Here is a 20,810-nt window from a genome sequence, read left to right as displayed (position 1 = left end):
CCGTCGACACCACATCGACCGATCTTGCATGACTTCCACCGATGTGATTTAGGTATCAGACACTTAGAACATATTTTTGCTTCACGCAACCAAGTCCATTTGTCATCTAGTGTTAGAGATTTAAAACCCTCACATTCCGTAAGTTTATGTTTATTGCTACAATAACGACATATTTCACAATTTGTGTTATGCATAGATGTCACATGAAAGTTTTCACTTGGTATAGGTTTGTGTGCAAAATTATTGTTGCCGACTGTACTATGCCGCCTACCTGAGTCTGAAATAAAGGCACCATTTCGCCTACCTAAACTCGAAGTAAGGGTGCCGGTTTGCCTACCTAACTCTGGCATAAATACGCCAGAACGCCTACCTGAATCGGGCATAACAGTGCCAGGTCGTCGGGCGTAATCAGGTACCAAGCCGTAACGATTGTGTTTAATAGCCTCAATATCAAGAAACTCGGATAGCAATTGAATTTTAGGCACAGATCTGTCACTTTTGTACGCAAAATCTTTCCACTGACTGTACAATATCGGTGTCAGTTTTGATAATACACTATGAAATAGTTCTACCGAATAAATATACTCTATTTGATCTAAGTTTCTAATTACTGCTATACAATTGCGCAATCTACAAGCAAAGTTGGTAAGATCTTTTTGATCAAAGCTTATCTTTGGGAGATTCCGCACGAGAGTAATCTCGTGAAGCACGATCATTTCAGGGAGCGCGAATGTCTGCTCCAGTGCCTCGAGCACTTGCTCGGGCCGCTCCGCCGTGTACAGCAACGACGACACACTCTCCAGGGCCTGGCCGCGCAGTGCACCGCTCAAACGCACAAGGTTCTCTGTAGGCGTAAACAAATGTTGAGTATCGCAGTAAATACGTTTAAACATTAACCATTCCGTGGTCTTACCGCTAAAAGGAGTGAGTTGTAATTTATGCGAACATCTTTGAAAATAAAAATAAGGCTCGGGCTGATTTGACGGCAACTGACAATCTTTGTTATTTGAGTTACCAAGCGACCGCATTGCGGACGTTTTCTGATTATTATTGCTTGTAGAGGTTTGCAATAAGTTTGGATTTTCATTTATTGGTATTTGAAATGTCACGGGTTTTCTGTAGACATCGCGATGCATTTCATGATTTTTAGGATTATGATGTACCTCTGAATTTTCATTTTTGCGATGTGGCACGATCATATCATTTGTGTTAAAATTTTGACGCGTGGTATCGCGTTCTTGAGAGAAATATGGGTTGATAGGGTTTTTTACATTACTTTGTTGAAAATAAGTATTAGGTTCTAAACCTAAATCTCTCTCGCGAACAGGGGCCATAGTGTCTACGCCCGTGGGCGAAATATTTATTAGGGCCGTATCGACGTTGTTGTCAGTGGGGCGACGGCCGCTATGGCTGACGTCGCGGACCCATGACGCGGTACGTGAAAAAGATTGACTGACCGTATGAGTGTTGGATTGTCCATCTGCTTCTTGGGTTGCCAGTCTTGCTTCTATTACGAGCTCTTCCACTTGCTTAGCTTGTTCGAAGAGCTTACGTTCGAAATCAAGCCGCTGGCGTGCGACCTCCTGCTCACGTTCAAATAGCTGCTGTTCACGCTCCAGGCTGCGACGAGCCAATTGGGCCTCCTCGTTCAACCTCAGTGCCTTTATTGTGGCTGATGAACGAGAAGACGACACGCGCGACCTGTTACTTGGAGAAACAACATTAATATGTTCAGCACTACTTGTACGGCACTGGCGAGGCGTCCCGGGGCCCTCAGAGCCTTTGGAGACGTAGGGTGCAGGCGTAACGGTGGTACCGGCCGAAACGGTGTCCAATTTTGAGGACCGACCGGACCCACCTGCAACTAACGCTCCGGGATTCTCGGGGCTTTTGAAGTCGTAGGGTGCGGGCGTAACAGTGGCACCGGCCGAAACGGTGTCCAACTTCGAGGACCGGCCGGCCCCACCCGCAGCCAACGCTCCAGAGTCCGAGCGCGCCTTGCTAGTACTTTTTGCTGGTGTGCTCAGCTGTTTCGTTTTAGAGCGCGTGATCATATCCGGTGAAGGACCAAAATGTCCGGGAATTGTGGACATTAATATATATAATTTAGGATAGCTTAGGAGAGCAGAACGAAACAACCAAGCTTTCCAGTCTAGATTTTAATGACAACTATAAAATAAAAGAATTATACATAGAAGACGTCAAAATGGACATAGACAATATGTATAAAAAATATAAATTATATAAAAACCTATTTACTCCTCGACACATGTGGTTGTTAGCACAACTGCTTGTTAAGTGCTGATTTGCAACATTTTATAAGCCATGTTTATCCCAAAAACTAAAATGACAATTCGATTGGCGATAATTTATGACCAATCGGTCGTACAAATACAAATTGGCCAACAGATTTATCATTTTAGTGCCTGGGATTCAAAAACAAGAATTAAGTGCGGGTTGCACCATGTACAATTGACGGACTGTCTAACGTTACTTTCGCAGAGTACTATTAAATTTAAGTTTTCACAGGCGACTTCTTAACTATGATGGATGGAGCCGGCGTGATGCGATCAGCTATTATATGAATAATAATTTAATTCAGACTTTAAATATATTATAAATATGTTATATATTGATTCCCGAATTGTTAACTAACAGGTCTGCTGGAGATGTGCTCGGACGCAGACAAGCTCGTGCCGTCCATGAGCTACGGACTGCCGCTGACCGCGCAGGCCGACTCGTGCCGTACAGCGCGCCATGCGCTCACCCTTATCGCCACCGCTAGGTAATATAATTTAATTGTTAGATTGTTACTAAGTAAAATGGTATTGTTAACTAATAGTCTAGAATAGAATAGAATAATATTATTGTGTGCCTTTACAGGGTGTCATGATCTGACTTTATATAATGTAACACCTAGTATGTACATGACAATACAGTATTGAATAAATTGAAATATACTTGTGAAAATCTTGGCTATTTTATATACAGGCCCGCTGCCTTTATAACAACCATGGCGCGGGAGGTCGCCCGCTGCGCCGCCGCACAACAATCTGGACAACCCTCGCCCGCCTACCACGCCCTGCAGAAGGGCAGAGCTGAGGTCCTGAGGGGCATCGAGCTGCTTATTGATAGGATGCATAATGAAGTGGCTGAACTGCTGGTTGAGGTTGGTAGAAACAGTACATGTACGAGTATATTACGCTCTTTCTAGTAATATACAACTCACACAACTTCGCTCACAACTTAATAAGTCACACAACTTCGCCCGCCTCCCAAAAGGATTGAGCTAAAATACTATTAAAGGTTGCATTAATAAAATATTAATAGAACTACTAACAATAATTCTTTTATTTATAAAATTTCATGAGATGAGAAGTAATTTGTGTGGTAGTTATTTTTTTTATGTTTGATTGTTTACAGGTGATGGATATAATTCTCCACTGTGTGGACCAGTCTCACCTAAAGAGTAAGGGCCTCAACGAGGTGTTCCCCGCGATCTGCCGGTACAACCAAGTGTCCCACTGCCCCGCTACTAGGAGGATTGCAGGTAGGCAATCGCACCTTTTCTTTTTGTTGTGTAACACTATATTTTGATGTCGTTGCACGCACCAAGAAAATTGCTTAGCGCACAGTTTTGTACAAGAATACCCCTTAAGTATATATGAATAGAATTATAGGGTTACTAGTTTGACATCCACGCTACCCATAATATTCAACAATTTTTAACACTTGGTAGGTATCCCGTTGACACCAGACTGTCTTACAGTTCGCCATAATATTTAATCTTCCTTTATACCTACATGCCAAAGGTTGAATTTAATTGTGTTTATAGATTTTCTCTAATCTTTTTTTTCAAATACCTAAGATGTAATTTTGCTATTTTATCTTAATGTGTACATAAAGGAGTGTACATTTTGTAAACGGTCGGCAACGCTCATCTGTGTAGTTGCAAGCGTCCATCAGCGGTCACCGCTTCCATCAGGTGGCCGTACGCTTGTTTGCCACCCACGTGGTGTAAAATACAAAAATTGTTATTTCTTTTCCAGTGGGCAGCCACACCGGCCAACTGGCCATGTATGAGCTCCGCGCCGGCCGCTGTCAGTCCCTCGCCGCACATAGCGGACCTGTTACCGCTTGCGCGTTTAGCCCTGACGGACGATATCTTGTGTCCTATGCTACCGCCGATAACCGGCTATCATTCTGGCAGAGTACTGCTGGTAAGTGTTATTTATTTCTTAGGGCTTAGAATAGACATAAGTCGAAATGTTAGCTGTCAGTCCCTCGCTGCCCACAGCGGTCCCATTACCGCATGCGCTTTTTAGCTCTAATGGACGCTATCACGTATCGTATGCTACCGTTGACAATAGGCTTTCATTCTGACAGAGTACCGCTGGTAAGTGTCATTAAATGTTAAGAAGAGTGCTTGATTGATTAGTAAGAGACACTGATGGATACATAAAACGCTCACTGGATATGAACGGTCGGTTACCAATAATTCCTCGCCCTGATGGACGTTATCTCGTATCTTATGCCACCGCGGTGTCAGTGAAACAATCGGTGACAGTTAACCTATGATTTTGAAGAGTACGACATCGATAACCAAAGATTCACTTTATAAATGATTTGTCTGTTGTACAGGCATGTTCGGTCTGGGCGCGGCGCAGACGCGCTGCGTGAAGTGCTACAGCACGGCGCCCATGGCCGACGTGGCGCGCCTCAACCCCGCGCGCCTGGCGCGCCTCGTGTGGACCAACTCGCGCACCGTCACGCTCATGCTCGCCGACGGCTCCGAGACGCGCTTCAACGTCTAAACAACTACTTGTCAATAGATATCCTGGTCACGGCACCAAATTGTAACTGCTGTATGGGAGCTCCAAAATCCTTACGAGTATTAAAAGCGTATCATATTAGCTAGCAAACTAACCGCCCAGAGGCCAGTAAACCACCAAATCGCGCACCGTCACTCTCAAACTCGCCGACGGCTCCGAGGCGCTTTAATGTTTGGGCCGCTTAGGCAGGATCAGTTAATCAGATTCACACAAAAATTACTTTTCGACTAGTATACACCGTGGGCTCGAATAACCCAACAGATTCTAAAAGGTGCATTCTTGCCCGCATTTAGAGGCTAAAATGTCGTACAAACTTTTCTGAAATCGGTCTGCTTTCAGAGATTATGACAATTCTTGTGAAAATTTGTTTCTGTAATAATCAGCGAAAAACGCCTTTTTGACTACGCTCCCACTTTGTGACTTGGTTTAGACATAGCTACTGACAGACATTTAAGCTTTAAAAGAAACACGCGAAATAAATAAATAAAAACTATGTAAAACGAAATAACGCGTCGTGTGCAGATAGCACAAACAGATTTTTTTTTTACTGATTTTGACCAAACGTCATGTAACATTTTTGCTCCTTAGGAATGCGTAGTTTTAATCTGTTGCGTCACTCGATCCCACGGTGTATAGCTACAACTAGGGAACTTATCAAATATCCGGCCTCCACCACTTAGTCACTCTTTCTTTAGTTTAAAACATCTATTTCAGTTTATAAGTATAAAAATAATTTACGTACCTTTATTTCCGACTTTTCAAGTTGCATAGAAAATTATGCCTTAGAGTGTGTTCAGTGTCAGTTTTAGTTTCAAAAACATGTATTAAAAGATTTTTTCAGTAATAATCCTGATCGCGGCACCAAATCGTAAGTGTTATACATATAAATATATTTAAGTCTAAAACTCAACGGAAAAAATCTTGGAATATGATTACCTAGGAACTTTCTCTTTCAGGAAGTATAGATGGCGAAAAATAACTTTTTCCATAAATAAATTGTCAGGCACTACTGTTGAAAGTTGCAACTTATATAAATCTATCTGAGAATATTACAATTCCTTATGACGCTTTCTTGTCTTAAACAAATCTTGTTTCATGTAATGTATGATAAATCTGTAGACATTTCACATGTTCAATTTCCCACGCAATAACATCCATTCTATATAGTTAATCACCTATATATATCTAGAAAAGTATTATTGTATATTGTCATGTCAGCAACAATCGAAATGTGACAATACTGTTTTATGTAAGTATTATGTAACTAATAATTAATGCACACTACCTTAGAATGTTTTCACCTAGTATTTAATGAATAATAATGTATTCTCTTATATATTATACGTTGTAAAATGTGATCTAATAATGCAGAAATTCACACACACATCTATAAAGTAATAGTGCAAATAAATGTATAGGTACTAGGTATAGGTAAAAAACTTAAGTAAGTCACCTGTTGTATGTAGTTGTGACGTGTTCGAATAGACAATACATGTTTAAAAGACACACACAAACAAAACAAATGTCTATTCGAACACGTCACAACTACATACAACAGGTGACTTACTTAAGTTTTTTACCTATACTGCTTTCAAGGTCATCATACTTAAAACCCGAGTTTAAGTCTATTGGATGGTTTTAAGTTAAAATTATTGAATTTAAGGCATCAGTCTTTATGATATTTATTGTTGGATTATTATAAATATGTGATGTAAATTAGAGCTTATAACCTAGATGTAATTATATTTATTATCTTTCACTATACTAATATCGTTATCACTTATGTAAAGATGTATAATCCAACTATAACGAGCGAGTATTTTGGTTGAAGTATTGTAATGTGAATGTTAGTTTAAATTTTACGAAATCCAAATAAGTTTGAATAGTGATAGGTGCTTACGCCGGTAATTATATATAATAATTCAGCCTATATGCGTCCCACTACTGGGCACAGGCCTCCTCTCATGCGCGAGTGGGCTTGAGGTATAGTCCCCACTCTAGCCCAATGCTGATTAGGGACTTCACATACACCTTTGAATTTCTTCGCAGATGTATGCAGGTTTTCTCACGTTGTTTTCCTTCACCGTGCTAAATATCAAATGATATTTCGTACATAAGTTCCGTAACACTCATTGGTACGAGCCAGGATTAGAACCCGTTAAGGCGGTAAAAGGATTCGCAAAAGTACATTGAATCGCTATTTTAGTAAAAACCGTGTCTCCTAGTTTGTCAGTTGAAACAGATGGCGCTGTACTGAGCCACATGTTTTGTGGTCACTAAATTATCAAACGTCAACTTATGACAATCATACGGAGACGTATAGTCAGACCAAGATAAGTCTGCAATGATTTTGACAGCACACGCAGTGCAAGTGTTATTTTTTGAAGTTTGCCCTGTGTGTGCTATCAAAATCGTTGCAGACTTGTCTAATTTTTGCACCATCTCGTTTAGCCGTCAAATTCTTAATAAATGTATCTTTGGTAAAACAGCAATAGAGTTCGCCTAAACCAGCCCAGGTCAGACTTGGCAAGCGATAAAGTATGGAAGCGCCAGTAGTGGCGCTGCCTCGCTTTGTCGCTGTCAAGTCGACACCTGGCGGCTCACCGCGAACCACGTTCGACGTGTTGCCTCCCTGTCATACTTACGTACGAATTTACAAGTGCGACAGACACATGTGGTTCGTAGTAGGCGCTCTGTATAGTTGCTCTACTGCGCAATAAATTATCACTAAAGATTTTATTTGGATAGCCTTTTGAGCGATTGTCAATTCATATACACTGCTACGTGAATATGAACCTTAGATAAATGTGAGAAGGTCGCTATTGCTATTGACTGCGATCAAAGGGTTAATGTGATATTTATAACTTCTATTTGTCCTTGTTTTTATGTTGATGTTTTTTAATGTTACAAATTATAATAAATTATAGCTATTTAAACGTGTTTTATTTTACTTGTTAATCAATTATAACCTTTTTACAAGCTTTATATTAACTTGCAATGTATCTATGTACGGGTCAAATCTTGCAAGTTAAATTTGACCCACTTTCCGACTTCTAATGAAGCTGAAAATTTGCATACATATGTAAGTTGAGTGACAATGCAATATTATGGTATTATCGAGCTGATCTGATGATGGAGACAGGAGGTGTCCATAGGAACTCTGTGATGAAACAGCGCAACCTAATGGTGCTTGGGGTTTTTAGAATTGTCTCGAAGAGTATTAGTTGCCTGTGGAAAGAAAGGTGCAGTCATAGATAAAAGCTTGTACCAAAAATTAAATTACCTGCGTAGACACACTGGCACCGTCCCAACTTTAACTGACAAATGTAAAAGCGGGCGCAGCGGCGGAAAGAGTCAAAATTTTGAGACGCAGTAAATATAAGAGCCTCGGTACAGTGTACCATTTGGCGTTGAAACTCTAGATCCTTGCTATTGCTAGGATGCTAGATCCTTGGTATTGTTAAAATATGAAAATAGCTTATAAAAATGCGCAATTTTATTTTTGATTAAAACCGGCCAGTGTAGTTGTGCGCGCGCGCCGCCTCGGCCGCCAGTGTAGACTTGCCGGTTTGTGCACGAGGAAATCGCCTCGTCCGTATGCTCGCTTTGTGTGGACCCGCCTAGCTACTGGTCACGCACAGCCGTCTCGCTCACTTACGCTAAGTGAGAGTGAGAAGAACCTGAACCCACGGGGCCTTACTGTAAATGACAACCTTTATTTTCTGAATAAAATCAATCGACTGATTGTTGATGTCCAAAGGGTTAAGAAAAAAAATATATATGTGTAACACCTTAAACAACTTTATTTAAAAATTATCTTTAATACTTTTTCTTAACATTATTATTGTAGGTACACATATTTGGTATGTCGTCCGCGTGAATATTTATTCACTAATTTATTTATAATATTCATAACAAATGAAAAATTATTTAAAATATAATAAAAAATATAGACTAACAAATATAAATAACTAATTACTATACATACAATTTAACTCTATCTTAGACTTATTTTGACTATTGAATCTTGCAAATTATATCGCTAACAGACGAGTACTCATGGTAAGAAAGTTTTGTGAGATTCACATTCAGATTGGTAAAGTTAAGGTGTATCAAAGAGAATTCAATAGAGGTGGATTGTCAAAGTAAACTTTGTAGCCTCAGCAAATTTACTGTCATCTTTCGACACATGATTAAAACTTTTAGAACGCCATTTGACTTTGATCCTTATTGTTTCACTGATATGTGTTAAATTTGTTAAACACATGATACATATTAGGCCAACACATTTGTCATTCTATACAATTCTGAAATTTATTAATTTTAAACTTCATTAATTAAGTGCCAATGGCAGGCTACATGCGTTATACAAAGAATAAAGCTTAGAGTTACTAAATTATTAGCATACTAAATTTAACCTAACCTTAAATAAATAAAATTCAAAAAAAATTGTATGATGGGCATTGTTAGTTAATCAAATTACGTAATAGTGGTTGATCAAATGGGGTTCCGTTTCAACATGAACTCGTTTATGCCTAGTCAGAGTAGTTTTTTGCCCAAAGGACTTATTACATATTGTGCAGGTAAAGGGTTTTTCACCTGTATGAGTACGCATATGTGATTTCAAATTTATTTTGGCCCCGAAACTCCTTTTACACAAGGAGCATGAAAATGATTTTGTCTTAAAATGTACAACGAGCATATGTGTGCTTAAGTTATTTTTAAATTTAAAGGCTTTTTTACAATAATCGCAAATAAACTCTTTTACGTCTGTGTGTGTTAATTTGTGTCTATTAAGTTCATTTTTAGTTTTGAATTTTTTCGTGCATGATTCGCATTCGAAGGGCGTCTCCCCGGTGTGTGTTCTGTAATGTCTTTTTAAATCATCTCTATACGTGTATTTACGTGGACATATAACGCATGCGTAGCGTTTTTCACTATCATGAATTCGTTTATGTTTTGACAAAGTAGTGCTTTGCGTAAAAGACTTATTACATATCGGGCAGGTAAACGGTCTCTCCTTTGTGTGACTCCGTGAATGATTCTTCAAGTTCTTTGTAGTCGTGAAGTTTTTGTTGCAAATTTCACAGGAATATGGCCTGTCTGTTGCGTGAATAGTTCGCATATGATTAATTAAAATGTACTTATCTTTAAATTGCACTGGACATAGTTTACAGGAGAATAATTCAGTTCTGTAGTGGTCACGTTCATGCCTCATCCAACTTTTCTTAGTCTTTAACGCCTTACCACATATTTTGCAGCAATATAGTACTTCATTGTGCGTTTGTACATGTTCACGTAAATCTTGTTGCGATTTATATTTCCTGTCACACAACTGGCATGGAAAAGGATTTTCTCCTGTATGGGTTCGTATGTGTATTTTTAGTTTAGCCTTTTCATTAAATGGCTTGTTACATACAGGGCAATTATGAAGTTTGCCAGTATGTATACGTTCGTGTAACGTTAAGGAATGTTTAATTTTAAATTGCTTGTTGCATATTTTGCATGCAAATGGTCTTTCACTTAAGTGAGTAGCTTTATGGGTAAATAAGGTACCTTTGTTGGAAAATGATTTGTTACATATTTCACAACTGTAAGGTTTTTCACCAGTGTGCGTTCGCTCATGATTCTCCAAAACCCACTTACTTGCAAATTCTCTGGTGCATATCATGCATTTGAAATATTTCTTCCCGTGATTTTTCATATGTAAAAGAAAATCACGTTTTGTCTTTATACCTTGGCCGCAAATATCACATGAATACTTTGGAGCTGGGCCTGTAACAAAAGAAAGAATAATTAAATTTAAATCGCCACGTGCGAGTTGGACTCGTGCCCTAAGAGTTCTTAAGAGAATGTTTTAATTAGTATTTTATACAATCGTGGTATAATAGAGCTTTTCAATCGAATACCGTGTTTAGGCAACGAAGCTTGCTTAGTTGCTTAAGTAAGGTACGAGATTGAAAAGCTTGATATTACTATTGTATAGAAATCTTTTAGTACGAGTCATGTATAATATACTTGACTTGGTACATACTAGTTATGTACAGAATGTAGCATTAGTTTATGAGACTGCTAGTTTAACAGTCCAGACGCGGTTTATTTATTTAGTATAAATTTTATTTTGACACTTGGAGAGACTTTACACCTCCAAATTTTATTAGTATGAGTACTCTGACATTGGGGACCTTTTACATCTCCAGATTTAATGTGTTTTTAACCATAGAGACTATACATCTCTATTGTATTGTATTAATTATTTATTTTAAGATTATTATAATGTAATGTTTACCCAGGTATTGGCTGTTGTATTTATAAATGTTGTTATGTATTTTTCATGTCACTATATGATGTTACTATAAATGTTGTATTGACTTGTAAAAGAGCCCTTGAGGCCTACTTGCAGAATAAATTTTTGAATTTTGAATGTAAAATTATACTTTTTTTTACTATTAAACCTAAATCATTAATGACAATTGGTAAGTATCTCAGTAGACAAAAATGTAGATATAAACGCGCGACTCCCGCCCCGCGCCCCGCGCCCGGTTAGTCTTTTCTATGTGAGCGCAGTGGCATGTGATTGGTCATTTTTTTACAGTTGCTGTAACCTATCGAAATGAATCTTATAGTTGAGTGGGAGCCCATACATGAAAAGTACGCAATTATAGTTTGGTATACGAAATCTTAATTCAACCATTACAGTCGAGGAGTAGAAAATAGTAGTTTATGTGACTGTGACCAAACTAAATAAAAGACATTAAAATACGAGTGTATGTTTATTTAACGAGCTAACTAGTAGTATATATTATAGGGACATTCTCACACAAATTGACTACGGTAAGCCAAGAAGTCTTGTGTTGTGCGTACTCAGACAACGATATATATAATATACAAATGCTTAAATACATAGAAAACATCCATGACTCAGGAACAAATCTGTGCTCATCACACAAATAAATGCCCTTACCGGGATTCAAACCCAGGACCATCGGTTTTAGGCAGGTTCACTACCCACTAGGCCAGACCGGTTGTATGTATAAATTATAAACTATTCGGCCGGCGGTCTTGTGGTCACTACGTTAGACGAAGCTGAAGGCGCCAGCTTCATTCCTGTTTCGGCCACCGGAGGGCTCAATCACTTTTCTTGAATATATTAAGTACATACAAGGGGAGGAAACTAGAGCGTCCGGGCTTTCTCGGCTCCGTTCGGCCCGGATTTTGCTCCAAACAATTATTAGGTTTGGCACAACTTGACGTCCCTTTGCGTGCACAACCACAGATAAGATAATTACATGAATTTTGACAACCCTAAATAGCCGGAAGGGATAGTTCCATACATTAGAAAGGGAAAACATGATTCGTCCCTGAATCGCTGTCAAACTTCGGCTTTATAGGAAGTTTGCTTTCTGTACGGTAGTACTGTTTTTATTCTGTGATACAGTAGCGGATAAAAATCTATCATATTGTGATTTTTCTCTAAAACATTTATAATTGCTTCTTGTATAGCAACTGTTAAGTTTTTATTTCCATGAGGCCTCCCCATGACGGAACTGATATTTCTTACAAATATGATTATGAATTAGCACGATATTCCGTTTTTTATCGACTTAAATACTACTAGTGACGGACGCTAAATTCCAGAAAAATGAATTCAAATTGAATTTCGAAATATGTACCGGCCTGTTAGCGTATAATTGGTTGAGAATAAATCAATATAACCTTTTTTATTAGTTATCAGAAAAATCACAATATGATAGATTTTTTCCGCTACAGTAATTCAGTTGGTGGATATTGATTTAAAACAAAACTTACGGTTATTCGGGTTATGCTTTTTCCTTATGTGTCTGATGATATTTACTTTATTCTTGTAAGAATTGCCACAAGTATCGCAATTGAATCTTTTAGAGTTCATTACATTGTCAGTTTTTCTTGGTTGTTCTATTTGTTCATTAATGTTAAATAACTTGTCATTTCGTTCAAGTCTCACGTAGCATTTAGCGAGAAGTTTTGCGTCAGTAGAGATTTCAGGCTTCTCTTCAATATCGTTTAATAAATCTGAAAGAAAAAAATAATAATTATAGCAAAACGAATTAAATTACTTACATAAAAATTGGCACGAAAATTTACGTAACTTATGTCTGGCATTAGTTTTCGTAATTAAAAATTGTTAGAGCCAAACCAAGATAAGTTGGCAGCGATTTTTACTGCACAGACTGTGCAAGTGTTAAGTAAACGTCAGCAGCGATTTTGATAGCCCAGCCTGTGCAAGTGTTGAATCAACTTCATAATTTCAAATGTTTGACGTTTAAAATTACACTTGGACTGTCTGGGCTATCAAAATGGCTGCCAACTTATCTTGGGCTGACTCTATACAAAGGAAAAAAAGTTTAGGTGTGTTGTTAAAGTGTTATTAATGTTATTATGGTGTAACTGATTATTTTAATGATATTGATATATCATACATTAGATGTACAATACAATACAAATAATCTTTATTGCACACCTTAACAGAAACAGTACAAATAATACAATACATAAAGAAGAGGTAAACAACAGGCGGTCTTATAGCTAAAAAGCGATCGATTCCAGACAACCTTTAGGTAGCGGAATTTAAAAAAAAATGTTATTATGTTGATGTAGTTAATTATAATTGTAATATGTTTGCATAATTATTTCCGAGCACAGCATAACATGACCATTAAACATTGTTATTAGGTACCTATATGAATTGACTAACATCTGCTTTGTTTATGCTGGATAGGTACCTACTCACGGAATCCATCTTTTGAAAGACCACACAAAACACAAAACCTTAACAAATTGCACACCACCTGCCTCATCTATTGATTAGGCGGGTCCACACATAGCGAGCATACGCGTGAGGCAATTATCTCACGCACAAACCGGCCAGCGTAGACGTGCCTCTGCCAACGCGGCGCGCGCGTTTCCCTCGCCTGAGCGTCTACACTGGCCGGTTTGTGCGTGAGGAAATTGCCTCGCGCTTATGCTCGCTCTGTGTGGACCCGCCTATTGGTGAAAACTGCATCAAAATCTGTTCGGTCGTTTTTGAATTTATCGCGAACAGCAGGCAGACATGGCAGGGGAACTTTGGTTAATAAGATGTAGTGATATGTCAAGCGGAAATTTTTGCACTCAACCGACTGTAGCCTCATAAATCATAAATCATAAATCATAAATCATAAATCATAAATCATAAATCTTTATTTGCAATAGATATAGTACTAACAGATCTTAGGCTAATATATACAGGTCCATATATCTAGACTTAAAATAAGTCATGCAAATTTTACATTTTTAGCTTACTTGCTAATAACCTATTAAATACTTCCATTAGCAAAATATTCAGTGGTACTATAAAAACATTTGTTAACCAGCCAAGTAAAAAGTTTGTGTCTTAATTTTTACACCTATTCCAGAATTGAAATCAAATTGCTTTCAATATCTAACAATATTACGTTAGGTTTAGACTGAGCAAGTTTTTCTGTCCTCGTTTTATTGTATGAAACATGCAAGGAAGTTGTATAATGTAAAGGGGCCTTTAGGAGAGTATGCTAAACTTCTACTTGGTTTAATTTACTTGTATAGGGACCGTGCGCGTTAGAGGGTCTGCCATCTTGTGGTCTGAATCGGAACCATAAACATGCACATTTACACGTCACGTGCTTTCTTGTGCATAGTAGGTTCTGCCATCTTGTGGGCTACATCGGAACAAAAAACATCACATTTACGCCTCGCGCCAAAAATCTGACGGCTCCTGTGCTGCCTCCTACAGTTCATGCACGCTCCCTATTATAATTGCCTACTTGACAGTTGTTTGTAAATAATGTCAATCGATCTTGATTTTCCTGAGGATCAAATGTTTATACATAGGACTCATTGGCATTTAAGCAACACAAAGGTTAGAAATGAGAACTAATAAGTCTGACGCTCGCACTCGACGATTGTCCTAAATGTATGGAAGATCAAGAAATTTGCTAGTTTGACCCTGAAATATTGCGTTTATGTATATAGTTGACATACATATTGTTTTTCAATAAAATGTAAGGAATCGAATTGTACTACTTTATTTTTTCGATTTGATACTTTAAAAGATTTTTTTTTTTAGACGAGCCTTGTATTTTTTTATAATCACAATATGTATTTTAATTTTCAATTTTTGATAATGGATGGCTCATTTTCTATTCATATAGCTTAATTTTGTTATAATATTCAACATGTGTCAATTACACAATTGCTATCAACACAAACACAACAATACTTACAAATCTTCTTATCTAAATCACTAACATCTTCCTTTAGCTGTATTGCTTCTCCAACCAGCTCATCAGAGTACAGTCCATCGTCTGTTTCTCTTAAATTTTCTATTTGGACACTAAAGTTTGATAGCATTTGAATCCGTTCAAGTCTCACATAGCATTTAGCATGGAGTTATGCGTCAGTTTGGGTTACAGGCTTAAATTCTTCATTATTGTTTACTAAATCTACAAGAGAAATTATTATTTAAAACAAAAACCTGAGTGCTTACATATATTTTTGAAATGGCCTTTTCACTAGCTTTCATTTGATATCCATATTGCTATGCCCTAAATTTAGGGTTGACATCCATCTTGGTTTCCCCGGATTTGTCCTAGTTGAGAGGGCGTCCGGGGAGCATCCGGGGAGGACTTTATTTGTAGTCTAGGTTTTAACATTTAAAGCCTTTGGCCGCCCGCGACACACGCACAACCTGTTTAAAAAAACCTGTTGACATGTCCAGGTTCTGGACTCTAAAATCCGGGGTTTTCACGCGTCTTGTCCTGGTTTCCAAATTTTAGAGATGGCAACCCTACCTAAATTTATATAGCCTCTGCCACTACCACAATTCTGAGGAATTCAACAACACCTTATATGTCAAAAACTGTCCAGCCGTTTGGGCTGTAGGGTGTCCAAAGAAGTGGACATACAAACATACACACAAAAAACATTAACCTTCTTCTGACGCAGTCAGGTAAACAGATAAACATTACAATTATAGCAACATGTGAGACAAAGCTTTTTATTTGTCATTAAACACCACCTGAAAAACTTATTTATTGGTTTTTTTTTTATGCTTAATAAATGTTACCTTTACAGATGAATACATATTTAAAAGTTCCCAATATTGTTTGTTCTATTTTATAAAAGATACCCTATAAATTCTCTATGGTTCCGAACGCTCCATGAATCCGAACAGGGGGTAAATTGTCAGGGTTCAGATTAAAGAGGTCCTGCTGTATAACTGAGACAAGAGTACTAAAACAACACTTTGATTCATCAATGTACTACCCAATAAGCCTGCTTTTGTACAAAAACAACATGGGAATTGGAAAAATGGGCAATCAAACTGTTTATAAGAAATAAATTAAATTTTTCAATTTGTGTTCTTTTAAGTAGGAACACTACAATATAACTTACAAACTGAATGAATCTCAACTACCTGAATATTATTTACAAAGAAAAAAAACCTGCCGCTATAGCAGAGGGGTTTGATTTCAGCCCTGGGCACTGGAGGCCTGGATAATTTTTTCTTCATATGACATTTATTTTGGTTTGTAATCAAACTGCCACTATGTTGACCTAGCCCTAGTGCCTATTACACAATGTACATGTAAAGTATTGGATAGCTAATTAACAAATAAATTAGCTGCTAGATAAAACTTACTACAAAACTTAGGCACTTTTTAGTTAAGCTTATTTGAAGATTCTGAAGTGCCAATAATGACTATTCACCAGATAAGTGGCTAATTCAGGACTTTACTACATTGCGAAAGAGGCCCTAAAACTAAGCTAAGTTTATACAATGGGTACTAGGCAACAGACTTTAGAATAGAATAGAAAAACGTTTATTGCAAAACCAACTACAAACAGCACCACATTAGAAAACAAAAAAAAAGGAAGAAAGAAGATCTAATACACTAAACAGTTATAACTACTTGTAACTTATACTAACATGCAATAGTTACAGTGATGATGCTGTAATAGAGGCTACAAATACACAGGCACTTTTATAGACAAATACATAGAAAACACCCATAGACAAGCAGTTTCATATGACAGCGAGTTGGGATGTGACTTTGAAGTAACAACAATATGCTAACAAATTCAGTTTTCTTACCTGCACCAATATCTCCTTTATTTACCCATAATGCCTCTAGACGAACCAGTTCATTTCTGAGTATCCGATCAACATTCACGCTTTCTAAAGTAGCCACAATCGCTTCGGATTCCTCTTCTTTTACATCATATTCATCTTTTTCCCCTTGTGATATCACATCCATCTTTTATTCAGATTTGTCCACTCCTGAAATGCCTTTAAAACTCTTGAATATTTTCCTGGATGACACCTTTTTCCACACTAACTCCAATTATGATGTCACGTAATAAATATAGCTCCGTCTTAACTTTTAAAATATTTCTGTAGTGAATCATTTTGTCACTCACGAACTCACGGCGAAAACAGAGATAATGATACGCTCGCCACGTCGTCACCGGAATTTTAATTATATTTTTATTGATTCCATGAAACCCTCAAAACAAGTCGTAATTAAAGCGGTCGTAAACATGAAAACAAGTTGTAAGAATTCAATGCGTACCGTATATCAGTCGAGTTTGCCACTAAGGGTGGTTAGGGTGGTCCATACGGTACGACGGGAATTACAGGAGTGAAGCACATTCTCTATCTTTTTTTAGTGTATTACGTACGTGGAAATCCCATGGTTGGTAATTCCCATTACCCACATGAATATCGAATATGGGCAAAGTCAAATTCAAAGACTGCAAAACTGCAATGTCAAAGTGACATTCTTTTTTTTTACAATATCTGACCATTGAATCTTGGCAGTTGGCCTATACGCCGAGTACCAAAGAGTAAAATGAAGCTGTTTTGCACTCCAACAAAACAGCTATTATGTGTGTGGAGAAAACACAACATTTGATTGAAGAAGCTATTCGAGTTTTATGCCATAAATTATGAAAATGCCTCTTACCGTAGTATTTCTTCGATGATTTTGTTACCTTAAACGTCCCAGCAGTGTTGACCGCGTGAAAAAACACCTCTTGATAAGCACGCCGTCATCCTACTAATTTCATAGTCTTGTCGATCACCAGCAAGAAGCTTGCTGCAATGTTGTGTTTTCTCCACACACATAATAGCTGTTTTGTTGGAGTGCAAAACAGCTTCATTATATGTGTTTCCGAAAACACAACATTTGATTGAAGACCTGTTTGTTTTCTGCTGGTGACAAAATGGGAACTTAAATGCTATGTGATCAGTCTTAATAAAACAATTGTATCTAATCACACCTTTTATATATATGTAATCAACCTGTATACTCAGTAGCAATAGCCCTTTAAATATAGAGATTACATTTTTATGTTTGCACAACATTATTATTTTCATTATAACACGGTTATGTTATATTATATTTTATTATAATATTATATTTTTAACAGAATATTTTTATTACTAATTTCAATAGTACTTTTTATTTCTTTATTCGAACAGTTGAGATCGAAGTAAAAATTAAAAACAAAACTTCTAATTCACTAGATGTTAGTGTTCATTAACTATTTATGAGAATAAGGTACAATGATTACAATCATATTAAATAATCAATCGAATAATAATTAAATTTCTAGTATAACCTTTATACTTCTAGAAATTGTTTTGCCAAATGGTCTACTTGGGTAGCTGTATTTGTCTTTTCCACTACCCGGCAATAATGTTTCTTAAAAGTTGCCGCACTCCTCCAGTTACCTCTTTTTAATATTTCTTCTATAGGTTGTTGTTCCGAGTAGCTTCTAGAGGCTACTGCTGCTCTAATGCTACCTGGAGGGGCGTTAATGTCTATTTCTTTAAAAATTGTTCTTATCCATCCTGCTATCTGAGTCCTGGTAGCAGATTTTACTTTCCCTGTAATTGATATAAAGAGACTATTGATATCTGTATTTTCAGATAGTCTCCTATTCAGGGTTACATTGATAAGTTCTTTTACATGTTTTACTGGGCATAGTCTCAAGTCTGAATGTTGTTTCAATAGCCATCCTGATTGCCTTGCGTTGGCGTTATCTGTTTTTGACCCAAATTTTGGCCATAGAATCAGGCTCTTATCCAATTTTTCTATTAGATTCTCTTCTGCTATATTTAGTAGTGTAAGGTCATGTACTCTTCGACCAGAAGCTAGTAACAAGATGATTGCAGTTCTTCTTGATACTTCAAAAAGTGTTCCTGAATTAGGAGTTTCTTTGAGCCAATTGAATATAATTTCTGTGTCCCAAATTTTTTCTTTTCTCTCTATAGGTCTCATGATTGATATGGCTTTTAGCACTTGTTGTACAAAGAAGTTTTTTGTCAATTCTTCTGCTGCTGAGTAAGTTGTAATTGCTGATTTATGCAGCAGTATGGTTCTGTAAGCCAAATGATCCTCAAGATGGAGTTTAGCAAGGAATCTAGCTAGGTCATTTCCCTTAGGTGATTTAGGGTCTATATTATTTAGTCTGCACCATGTAGTCCATCTATTGATTGGAGCTTTGTAAGTTGTCAGGGTCGAGTCTCTCCAGCTCTTTCTGAGGAGTTGTCTCTCTGATGCAGACCAGTGAGCGACCTGGTCAGCCCACCCCCAATTTTCCATGCTTGGAGTTTTATGTTGTTCACCTGGGTCGGCGATCTGCCTGTTGTCAAGTCGATTAGGTTGCTGTGTAAGTTCTCCAGCACATATGGTTCTGTCAAGGCTCGTGCCTGTAGGTCTGCTAGCCAGAAACACTGAGTCCACATTGGAGCTAACACAATGAACGTGCCCTTTGCTGTATTCAGATGTTGGAGGACTCTTGGAATTAGGTTCGGTGGTGGAAATACCCAGGCCAATTTGTAATTCCAACTCCGACTGAATGCGTCGCAGAAAGCTGCGGACCCATCGCGCGAGTCCCAGGTTACGTACTGCGCTACGACTTTCGCTCTTTCCGACGCGAACAGGTCGATGTCGGGCACACCCCACCTTTTGAATATGGCTTCCGCAGCCTGGGGCAACAGGTGCCATTCCGGCACTGGTTTGTTCCTTGATAAGCGGTCGGCTATGCCGTTGTACCTTCCCGGAAGGTATGCCGCTGATAGTGTTATATTCAGATGTTCGGCTAGCACTAGAAGGTTTGATGTCAGTTCCAGTAAGGTTAGGGACCTTGTCCCTCCTTCGTTCCTGATATGTGCTACTAGAGTTCGGTTGTCGGACTGGACTAATATGTGTGTATTTTTCAGGATCTGACTTTTCCTTTTTATTGCTCCATATACAGCATATAGTTCCTTCATGTTGGAGTGCCATGTCTTTTGGTGATTTGTCCAATGTCCTGTTAAGTAGTGGTCGTTGAGATGAGCTCCCCAGCCCGCATCCGCTGCGTCTGTTGTCAAAAAGTGTGTTACCTCTTTTTTGAACATTGTTGTTGAGCTGCTCCCTATGGCGTCTAGCCACCAGATTAATTCTTTCTTTGCAGGGGTTGGAACCATTTTCTTTGTTTTGGATTTTTTGTTGAATTTTCTCAAGAATCTCTGCATCTGGCGACAGTGTAGACGACCTAGCGGCGTCGTTATACTGGCAAAGTTTAGGAGGCCAAGTAAACTCTGTGCTCCTCTTAGAGTAATCTTTCCTGACTTTAAAGTCTTCTGTAATATATCTTTTGTTTTCTTGATTTTTTCTTGTGGCAAAGCTATGGTTCCTTCCTGAGTTTTCCAGACTAGTCCCAAATATTCTATTGTTTGGCTGGGCATTAGAACTGATTTCTTGAAATTTATTTGCCAACCCAGTTCTTTTAAGATCTGTAAGACTTGTGTTATCTGGGTTGCTAACAGACCTTTGTTTTGGTTGGCAATTAAAAAATCGTCCAGGTATACAATTGTCCTTATGCCTTTTGCTCGTAGAATTTCTGCTATCCAGTTTGACACTGTTGCAAAGG

General features: G+C 37.9%; 2 protein-coding genes across 12 annotated transcripts in view; one reads left to right on the top strand and one right to left on the bottom strand.

Annotated features, from left to right (window-relative positions):
* Positions 1–7,768, top strand: part of LOC133531948 (WD repeat-containing protein 7) — a 163,443-nt gene extending 155,675 nt beyond the window's left edge. For all 7 annotated transcript variants that reach the window (XM_061870388.1, XM_061870391.1, XM_061870389.1 and 4 more), the window contains 5 exons: positions 2,659–2,785; positions 2,992–3,169; positions 3,424–3,550; positions 4,050–4,220; positions 4,642–7,768. In XM_061870388.1, the coding sequence (XP_061726372.1) occupies positions 2,659–2,785; positions 2,992–3,169; positions 3,424–3,550; positions 4,050–4,220; positions 4,642–4,814 (776 nt within the window). In that variant the 3' untranslated portion in view covers positions 4,815–7,768. The remainder of the gene's footprint in view (positions 1–2,658; positions 2,786–2,991; positions 3,170–3,423; positions 3,551–4,049; positions 4,221–4,641) is intronic.
* An 843-nt stretch (positions 7,769–8,611) lies between these two features.
* On the bottom strand, positions 8,612–17,642 carry LOC133531950 (zinc finger protein 271-like). 5 transcript variants are annotated; one of them, XM_061870398.1, is made up of 4 exons: positions 17,462–17,642; positions 16,984–17,178; positions 12,642–12,884; positions 8,612–10,607 (listed from the first exon to the last, which is right to left on the bottom strand). In XM_061870398.1, exons 2-4 carry the CDS (start codon positions 17,144–17,146, stop codon positions 9,307–9,309), a joined length of 1,707 nt encoding a protein of 568 aa, XP_061726382.1. In that variant the 5' UTR covers positions 17,147–17,178; positions 17,462–17,642; the 3' UTR covers positions 8,612–9,306. The 5 variants fall into 5 exon arrangements, with proteins under 5 accessions (XP_061726382.1, XP_061726381.1, XP_061726383.1 ...); XM_061870397.1 differs by having other exon boundaries at positions 16,984–17,169; XM_061870399.1 differs by lacking the exon at positions 17,462–17,642 and adding an exon at positions 15,113–15,331 and having other exon boundaries at positions 16,984–17,121.
* Positions 17,643–20,810: the final 3,168 nt, after the last annotated feature.

The sequence above is a fragment of the Cydia pomonella genome, chromosome 26 (assembly GCF_033807575.1).
Source record: "Cydia pomonella isolate Wapato2018A chromosome 26, ilCydPomo1, whole genome shotgun sequence".
NCBI classification, from domain to species: Eukaryota; Metazoa; Arthropoda; class Insecta; order Lepidoptera; family Tortricidae; genus Cydia; species Cydia pomonella.
This window is presented reverse-complemented; position numbering and strand designations above follow the sequence as displayed.

Bases quoted from the DNA above. Each gene is read 5' to 3' on its own strand.
- LOC133531950 (XM_061870396.1), bottom strand. From the start codon at position 17,146: ATGGATGTGATATCACAAGGGGAAAAAGATGAATATGATGTAAAAGAA. The intron at 12,885-16,983 runs GTAAGAAAACTG...TTTTTCTTTCAG, and splicing joins TAAAGGAGATATTGGTGCAG to ATTTATTAAACGATATTGAA. The intron at 10,608-12,641 runs GTAAGTTTTGTT...CTTTTGTTACAG, and splicing joins AAAGCATAACCCGAATAACC to GCCCAGCTCCAAAGTATTCA.